Source organism: Rattus rattus, chromosome 16 (genome assembly GCF_011064425.1).
Source record: "Rattus rattus isolate New Zealand chromosome 16, Rrattus_CSIRO_v1, whole genome shotgun sequence".
NCBI classification, from domain to species: domain Eukaryota; kingdom Metazoa; phylum Chordata; class Mammalia; order Rodentia; family Muridae; genus Rattus; species Rattus rattus.
In genome coordinates, this window is record NC_046169.1 from 29,879,097 (window position 1) to 29,888,619 (window position 9,523).

A 9,523-nucleotide genomic window follows, 5' to 3' on the forward strand; every position below is an offset into this window, starting at 1 on the left:
TCCCCATCATCCCACCCCTGAGGAAGTGCAAGCATTAGTCTGTGACAGTCCACACCTCAAGGACGGCATGAAACCCCTAAGAACCTGTCCTGTGGCCACTACTGACAAATTCGCAGCCCAGCCCACTGCCACCCCAACTCCAGACTTTGTGGGTGGAATACGGAGCAGAAACACGCGGTCCTGAGTCACGCCTCCGCTGTGCCAGAATCTAGATGGACAAGGAGGCAGCTGGGTGGTTTCGTTCCTGAGGTATTAGTGATGTCAACACAGACCTGACTGTCCCACAAGCCAGAGGACTGAGTCACACCCAGGCAGATGAACCTATTGCAGTTCAAGGCGTATGTTTACCTAGCAAGAAGAAGAAAAAGTCCTGCTGGCACTAATGTCTTCCATGGGCTCAGCCCAGTATGATGCTGTGGGCCATCCAGGCCAGGCCAGGATGAGAGGCAGCCGGAGAATGGCAACTAGGGTAAGGCTTGCCGGTTCTCAGGGTGCCCTTACTATGGGCCCTTCTGTATAGCCCTAAGGAGGGCACACAGTCCTCACTTGAGGACCTTGGGGACAGTAGGTGGGCATATCTGAATGACAGCAGGCCCTAGATAGAAACATACCCAACCCCACAGCTGCCCACGTCCTCCTGCCCTGCAGGCCGGCTGTCGTGTCAAGAGTCACTGAACTCCACCACCCTTCCTCTGGAAGCCAAGTCAAACTGGCAAATCAATAGGGAAGAACAGGAAACAGAGATTTACTAAATGTGGCCACACTGGGAAGGAGGCCAGAGATCTAGTGACCCCTTAAATTCACCTGCAGGGTCCTGCTAAGCAGACCCTATGAGGATGCCCACCACTGATCCCCTGACTGGATCTGACAAGTTCCCCTTCCTGCTCCCAGCCCTTTCCTTCTTCCAGCGTGAGATTCCTGAGGAAACTCCCATCTCTTGGGGTCCATTGTTTTCACAGTCCAAGCTGAGAGGTGTGTCTTTCTAGAGAACACCAGTTCTCAACTTGTGGGCCCTAATCCCTTTCGGGGGACAAGCGGTCCTCTGACAGGGTTACATATCAGATATTCTGCATATCAGATATTTATATTACAATTCACAGCAGTAGCAGAATTAGTTATAAAGTAACAAGGTTGGGGTCAGCACACGAGGAACCGTATCAAACAGTCATGGCATTAGGAGGGCTGAGAACCGCTGCTCTAGAATTTCTGCCAGACCACTTAGAGCTAAAGACACAGTGCGCGCTGCCATCAGAAGCAGGGAGATATGGGAAGAAAAGCTTGGGCACAGGACACTCGAGGCCATCATCTACCAAGTGATAATCCAGGCAGCCCTGAAATAAATAGGGGTTCCCAGGTGGAGAAGGGGGAGCGCAGCCGACCAGTACAGCAGGCCTGCCAGGCATCAGGTTAGCCAGCTGAGTTTCCCGGTCCCTTGCCAATCAGGCCTTCACGCTACCCCACAGGGTTTCCACTCACGGACAGGACCCAGCTGCTGGGATCAAGTGGCCAGCTGGGCTGGGTTTCATTCACAGGCTCCTGTACAGCATGGCTGGACAGTGGCCTCAGAGCTGGGTCAGGAAGGAGCGTCTTCCCCATTCAGAAGGGTAGGTCTGCAGGAAGTGCGAAGGTGCCTCTACCCTATACTCCCTGGAGTCCCGATGGCAGACCACATCACCAGACGTGAGCTGGGTAGTGTACGGGAGGTGTCCACCTGACACTCGTCCTCGAAGGGACAGTGCCCAGTGGGCCACCCTCCAGATGCTCCGCCCAGCTCTGCTCTTTAGTGCAGCAGCTTGGCTCGGCTGTCCCTCTCCATGGCTGTCTATACTCAGGACACGGGGACACCTTCTATATCTCCTTCAGTCCTGCCTGCTTTTCTGCAGTCTAACCACTAACACATTTGCTACACCCCTGCAAATACCTACAGCTACCCGCCTGGGCCAGGGCCATGTTATTATTACTGCCTTGAAAATCGGGAAACTGGAACAGTGACATATGCCTCCAGCACTCAGGAGGCAGAGGCAGGCAGATCTCTGAGTTTGAGGCCAGCCTAGTCTACAGAGTGACTTCTAGGACCACCAGGAATACACAGAAACCCTGTATAGAAAAAAGGGAGGTGGGGTGGGAAACTAAGGCACAGGGCAACAACAGAGCCAGGCCTGACCCAGGTTCCTAACTGCTCAATACACTTGCCTTAGCTGGCACTTCCCTCCCCATGGGGGTACAAAGGTGACTTTCCCCCTTCTACTGTGTACCCCAATTCTGCAGGACTAGGTCAAGAGATGTCATCAGTGTGTCCCACAGGTGCACAGAAGCAAAGGCAGGAAGGAGGTGAAGTATGGGCAGCCCAGTTCCACCCCAGCCTGGACAACCAGTGATCTGGAAGAGGAGACGTCAGAATCCTGGCATCCTGGGAGTCAGGCCCCGATCCTCCTTAAGGGTAGCTTCGGAAGTGTGTGAGCCCAGCCTATAGGGACCTCGGCTTTGCCTCCTGTCATCCAGCCAGCTGTTGTGACACAGGCCTATGCCTGCTCCTGGGGACACAGTGGAGGCAGGACAGACCACATCAGCCCTCAAGAATTCTGAGATGACAGCTAGGCAGAGTTGGGGGTTAGGACTCCTCTCCAACTCTGGGACTGGGGAGTTTTTCCTATTATTGTCAATATTTTGAGCGTGCAAGCATGCGGTAACATGTCATAATTATACTCTTGCCCCTTTGCAGGGCTTGGAATCAAACTGGGGTTTCTTCCATGGAGGCAAGCACTCTGCCGCTGAGCCTCAGGGAGACACGCCCTGAGCTACAAGCAGACTGCTCTCAGACCGGAGACTAGGCAGGCTGCGGACACCTGCGTGCTCCTGTGGCTGAGGAAATTCCACACAAAACCAACGCCTGGGGCTCTGCCCCAACCAAATCGCCATTTGCCTGAGGTCTGCACTGCTCACACCTGCACTGTCCACAGGCAGCTGCTGAACGCCCCCAAGGTGGAGACTCCTCGGAGAAGCAAAAAAACGAGAACTATCCCGCTCATACTTAACAGTGCTCCAGTGGTGAGAGGGATTTATTCAAAGACATGCTGAGTGAGGTCAAAGATACAATCGGAATTAACTTCACCTGCCTGTTTGCTTTTTCTAGGAGCCAGTAGATGATCTGAATGTTACACATGTGGCCCCTCTTCCCCACCTCGTGGCAGTGCTACTGTATCCAGAGGTCAGGACTGGTAATAAATGTTCATCTTTACCAGGGCCTGGCTCCTCGGGGGCTGCCCACATGTGTTACTGACCTGAGAACAGGAAGAAGTATTCCCACCTGCTGCTGCCTCGGGGCTGGCTCACCCTTTCACCTCTGAAGCCCATGCTGGCCTGGGTTTAACCCTGCCCTATGATTAAAGGGTTTCTCTCAGCCTGACCTGAGAGAAGGTCCCTCCCCTCTGTCTCTGCATGGTGTGGGTAAATCAGAGGCTCAGAGAAGCAACAAAAAGGGCAACTGTGCTTTCCCACAGAAAGGAAGATACAATCAGTATGTTCATGGCTTCTAGCTGCACAGTGTGCTTCAAAGATGGCGGACCTCTTTCATAGAGGTCCCAGATTTTGAACTTTGCGGGTGGAGGGAGTGAAGAATGGTAGGCCAACTGTTCGCTGAGACCCTACTATGTGCTACACACTACTTATGTGTACTGTGTTGGGTGTATTATCCCCTGTTGCTGCTGTAACAAATGGCTAGTTTTAGTGCCCTAAAACAGCACTGATACGTCTTACAGTTCTTCCTGTGGGCCACGAGCCTGGGATGTTTTATTGCCCATGCTGGCCTTGTAGCTAAGGATGGCTTTGAACTTCCAAGTTCTTGCCTCTGCCCCCAAATCCTGGGATTACAGGTGTGTGCCACCATGATGGGTTTACGTGGTGCTGGGGAGCAAATTCGTGGGTTCAGGCAGCCACTGGACTCTACTCCCAGCCCCTGGGATGGGCACTGAGGCGCTAAGAGCTGTAGGGCTGGGTTTCCTTGGGCAGAAATCTGTTCCCTTGCCTTTCTCAGCTTATGAAGGATGGCGTTATTCCTTAGTGTTGGCTCCTTAGCATCCGCCCCGTGGCCAGTGGGGTTTCACCTCCACTCACTGTAACCACTTGCCTCTCTGCTTCCCTCATCTACATTTAGGGACCCTGTTTTGCAGGGCCCACCTGGTGACTCATTAAAACCTCCCACCTCGAGGTCCGTAGATGAGCAACTTGATTCCATCTGCAATCTGAATTACGCAAATAACACACTTAGAGTTAGGCTGTGGTCATCCTTGCAGGGACATGACTCAACCTACCTCACAGTACCTCAGAGTACACTCTTCCAGAAACACAGAACTATCCCTGTTTTCTGCAAAAGAAGCAGGCTCTACAGCCCACCACAAGGTGAACACAGATGTGAGCTCAGGTCTACCCTGTCCACAAGTGTGCTCCATGAAGCCACAATGTCTTTTTTTCCAAAGGTATAGTATTCCGAATACAGGTACAATGAGTCGTGTAGCATTTTATAATCAATTCGAAAAGGGGTCTTATCAACGAAGGGACTAAAGTCACGGGGCAGGACGGACTGCCTCTGGGACACTGTCTCCGGGACAGGTCAGAAGCTCATAATTGAAACGCCAGCTGCCAGAAGGAAGCATGACTGCCTCCCTCCACACTCCTGAGAGGTAACCACAGAGCTCTCTGCAAAACAGGGCGTGTCCTGTCCACAGAGCAAACAAGTAAGCATTCCTCTTCCTCCTGGCCCTGGGAGCCCAAGAGGAGAGGCTGGCAAGCTTCGAGGACCTCAAATCTAAGCTACTCCACGCCACCATCAATGTCAAGGCAGGAGGTGTGTTCCAAAGGGAGGCAGGTCCCAGGACTGGATGTGCTATTTTCTGTCCCAAAGGAGACACGGAAGCAGTAACCCAGGGCTCTCTAGGGCTTTCTTGCAAGGATTCTGCCTGGCAGCTTGCTAGGTATTTCTGGGAATGATCTAATTAAATATTAACTACTTGCAAAACGATGTTCTTAGGTCCCTCACTAAGTCACTATGAAGACAGGCACACCTAGATGCTGGCTTCAAACTCTCTCTTCTATGAAAAAGTTGCTCTGGAGTGGGCGAGTCCTGTGAGACTCCTCAGTTATGTTTCATGAATGACCCTTTTCATCCCTCAAAACCTCAGGGAGGGCAGGCAAGATGGCTCGGCAGGCAAAGGCGCCTGCTGACTTACCTGACAACCTGGGTTTGATTCCTGGAACTAATATGGGGAAAGGGGAGAACTCCTGTAAGCTGTCCTCTGACCTCCACACATACACACGATAAATAAATAAACATGGCAGGAGTTTTAAAAGTGGGCAAGGCAAGTCAAAAGAACTACCTTATTTACAAACCAACCACCAAAACACACGTGGTCCTGTATCAGAGACTGTCCCTTTGACATTCAGGAAGATTGCCCTTGACATAATCATTTAAGCAGGAGATCAATGAACTTGACCTTTAAAATCCCATTTCCTCTTCCTGCAGCTATCAGAGCTTTCTCTGCACCTGCTTAAAAGCAGGGGGGCAGGGGGGAGATTCTAAAACTCATTGAATAAATCAAGCTCTTGACAACATCCAGATTCTCCCCTGCCAACTGTATTTTTCTCTAGGCTCTGCGAGTTTACTAGCACAATTAATTATGTATTAATGACTTCACATCAAACGCCATGTTTGATTTTATGGTGGGTGATCCAGGCAGGACCAGATGGAGATCACACAGATAAATTAATCATTTGCGGCCAGGTTGGTACTGGCACTTGGCACGCTCTGAGCCCTTCCTCCTGAAGTCTATCTCTTTCTCTACCCATCAGGAGCACAAAGGTTAGACCTCGCATTTTGTTATTTCAAAACGAAAGCTAGTAGAGACTGCTTGTGCTAACTTGTTTTGAAAGCAACTGCAGGAGTCCTTGCTCTCTGCTCTGACCAAAGGGGAAGGAACTCACCAGCGGCACCCACAAATGCAAATGTCCCCAACCTGCTTCAGATACAGGTGGGAGGAGTCTTTGGCTTCCTTTATTGCTAAAGCTTAAAAAAAAAAAAAAAAAAGCAGCCATTTCGGTCTTGGCTGACTTAGTCTAGCAAATAAGTAGTGACAGCCCCCGTTCCCCACCCCCACTAGTCCACCCAAGCCTTAAGAACAGGGCAGAGTTTGTAAAACAAAAAGGAGGGAGACAGACGTGTTGGTGGACGTCTATATTATCAGCAATTAGGAGGTGGAAACAGGAAGATGAGGATTTTGAGGATAGCGTGGGCTACATGAGACCCATCTTTAAAAGACAAAAAAAAAAAAAAAAAAGAACCCAAAGCAACACCTGCACAGTGGGTCCCCAGAACCCATGCATGAATGAATGCTCATCAGAGCCATTATTTAATTTTCCACGCCACCGTCTCAGGTCGGGCCCTCTCCTGGGAGAGAGGCGCGTGGGAGCGCAGGAAGGAGCCTGGGAAGTTTCCGTCTGTCAGGCGCCGGTGTTTAACAAGGGGGTGGCAGCCTATTTATAAGTGGGCCCCCGCGCGGGCAAACAAGTCTGGCGACATACGTGAAACTTTTCACCCAGCAGATAATAAGATACTGTCTGGCCGCGGAAACGGCTCGGGAGCGAAAGGAGCCAGAAGCTTCCCTGGGAAGGCGGCAGGGAGCTGAGGGCGCCCGGGGCCCCGCGCGGCCGTGCGCACCTGGGCCGCGTCCGCATCCCCAAGCCCAGCCCGGCTGTTGCGCGGCTTCCGGTCACCTGCGCCGCCCGGGCCGCGGAGCCCGCAACCGTCCACGCAGGGCCGAGCGCACCGAGGGCCGCCGCCGCCGCCGCCACCACCACCGCCCGCCCGCCCTGCCCGTGCCCGTGCCCGCGCTCGCCTGCGTCTTGTCGAACTGCTCGCGCTCGGCCTCTAGGCTATGGCCCGGCCTGCGGCTCAGCACCCGCGCCGGCACATTCTTGATGCTGTTCATGCTGCCGCCGACCCTGTCCCGGCCCGGCTCCGCGCGAATGAGGCGTCACCGACCGGCTCGAGCCTAGGCACCCAGAGGCCGCGCGCCGCGCCGCACGGGGAGGAGCCGCTGCCCCTCCCGCCAGTCACTCCGGCTGTCCAACCGACGCCCCGCCCTCTCCGGCTTCGAACGCTCCGCCCCTCGCCCCCGCCGGGTCCCCAGGACTCCCGGCGTGCCCCGCCCACTGCATCCCCTGATCAACCCTAGGGCGCCGTGGTCTCCTAGGACTCCCAGGACACCTTGCTATACAACCCTCTGTCACCCAGGACGCTGTGCCCTGCTGCACCCTTCCAGTCCCCCAGGACGCCTTAACCAGCACCCTTCTGGTTCCCCCGGGACTCCCTGAACCCCAAGACCCTGCATCCTTCGTGCCCCTTGCACACCTGTCCCTGTCTCCTTGCAAAAACTCCAGCTCTCCCCAACACACCCGCCCCCTAATTCTGACAGATCAAATACAAAATAAATACACACTTAGCTTGACTTAAATACCTTCTTACCTTCTCCCCAGACAAAGGAAAGATCAGTTGTCCCTCCCTTTCCTCTCGTTGGGTCTTTACACCTGTAGGGGGAAAACTGGAACAAATCGAGTCTTGCCTCCTTGAGACTAGTCAGTAGCCACAAAATAGGTTTCTTTAGTCTTTTGTTGGGAGCCCAGCCATCTCTCCAAGTCTTTGTTTTTTTGAGATGACATACTTGCTACCTAAGATAGGAAATGCTGTCTTGAGTTAGACACCTGACTGTCTATCTCCCAGGTTAGGTGAAGCTCTCTGAGGACTCAGAAGGACACTTTCTTTCCCATTGCTCATTCCTCGCTGTGTTGATATCCACTCAACATTTCAGAGTTGGAAAAGGCTGCCTTCGCCACTAAGAGATTAGCCATGCTTTTATCTAATACCAATCAATGAAAAAGCTTCTTTGCCAAAATACCAGTAGAGTAACAACGACAGCTGATACTGAAAACCTATTTGCCAGGTATCGGGCTAAACCCCTTATACGTATTATCTTGTCCCTAATCCTCAGCAATTCACTAAATAGCCATGGTCAAAAAAGACACAAAAGGGCTGTTTTGCTCTGTGCCAGCTGTTTCTCAGACTCTTTATCTCACATAGGACAAAAACCAGTTATCCTGTGATTTTCATACAAAAGGCCAGCCCCAACTGGGTATAGAACATATACTACAGTGGCCTGTCATTATCGAAAGTCCCCACTCTTTTTAGTCAATAGAGCTATTACTGTGCTCAGCATTCAGTCAGCAGGATCCCAGTTAATCTTAAAAGTTTTGGTGTTATTTTTGCAGACCAAGAGGAAAGGCCTTGAGCCCAGGTCCACACAACTGCAAAATGATGCCTTCAGGATGTGGTCTCAGATCTGCCAGGTTTCACGCTGCTGGGCTCTGACAAGGCACACTATTGACTTGTTGATGATACTGGAGTCTCTCTATGGCTTCTACAAGTAATGTATCTGAGGTCAAGGCTACCTTGTGTTACCCAGCTTTCTGCTTCCCGTGCCTACCAGAGCACCTGGTGTATGGCCATGTTTTTTTAAAATGGTTGTGAGGGACGACGATTTGGGTAAGTAAAAGTCTTTGCTGCCAAGCTTGATGTCCTGAGTTCAATGTCTGGGACCCACATGGTGGGAGAGAGAAATGATTCCTGTGTGTTGTCCTCTGACCTTTAATTTCAAGCTGCAGCACACACACATACACATACACGAAATAAACACATGGATAAAATTTAATTGACAAAACGAGTGTGAAGGTCAGCATGGGACCTTTAATCCCAGCATTTTTCAAGGCAGAGGCAGGTGGCCTCTGTGGATATGAGGTGGACCCAGTTTATATAGTGAATAAAAAAGGATTGGTGTATAAAGTGAGGGTTTTGAAAGAATAAACCAGCCCCACAGAGCGGAGATCAGAGTGAAGACTTTACTGTTAGTATATGTTATAAATTGGCATTTCTGGGGGAACAAAGATAGAAACTCCACTGCCTCATTACAGTCTATCCCCAGACATTTCAGCACAGGGGTCTGGTCGTTGACTGGCTATCACTAACTGGCTATGATCCCCCCCCCCCATCATCTCAGTAAGGATGCCCTTTTGGTAAACTGTAATCATTATTCAATCGTCCTCCAGGGGAACACAAATTAGACCCTGTCTGGGAGAACTCAGGAAAACAGCAATGTTTTTTGGGGCTCACTGAAAAAGACTGTATGCTGTAGTAGTTACTGCCTCACGGACACAGGCACCATCCGCCCAGCCTCTCTACAGTCAGTTCCAACTTACGCCATCCTGGATTTTCAAGTCTGCACACGCATCATGCTTCTTCCAGAGCCTCAGGGACCTTGCACATGCTGTCACTATACCTGGAATTCTCTTCCTGTTGGCCTGGTTGGGTGTCTGCTTACCTTGCTCTTGGTTTAGATGCTACTTCTCTAAGGAAGCTGCCCCGATGCCTCCACCCTGACCTATGTCTCAGTGTTTCAACATTCTACTTCGTAACACCAGT

The 9,523-nt window shown here is 51.6% G+C and overlaps 1 protein-coding gene across 2 annotated transcripts in view; it reads right to left on the reverse strand.

Annotated features, from left to right (window-relative positions):
- Positions 1 to 7,084, reverse strand: part of Hip1r (huntingtin interacting protein 1 related) — a 28,362-nt gene extending 21,278 nt beyond the window's left edge. Inside the window, exon 1 of one of the 2 annotated variants that reach the window (XM_032887273.1) lies at positions 6,888 to 7,084. In XM_032887273.1, coding sequence (XP_032743164.1) covers positions 6,888 to 6,980 — 93 coding nt within the window. In that variant the 5' untranslated portion in view covers positions 6,981 to 7,084. The remainder of the gene's footprint in view (positions 1 to 6,887) is intronic. The other variant, XM_032887274.1, reaches the window with a different exon arrangement.
- Between the last annotated feature and the right edge of the window lie 2,439 nt (positions 7,085 to 9,523).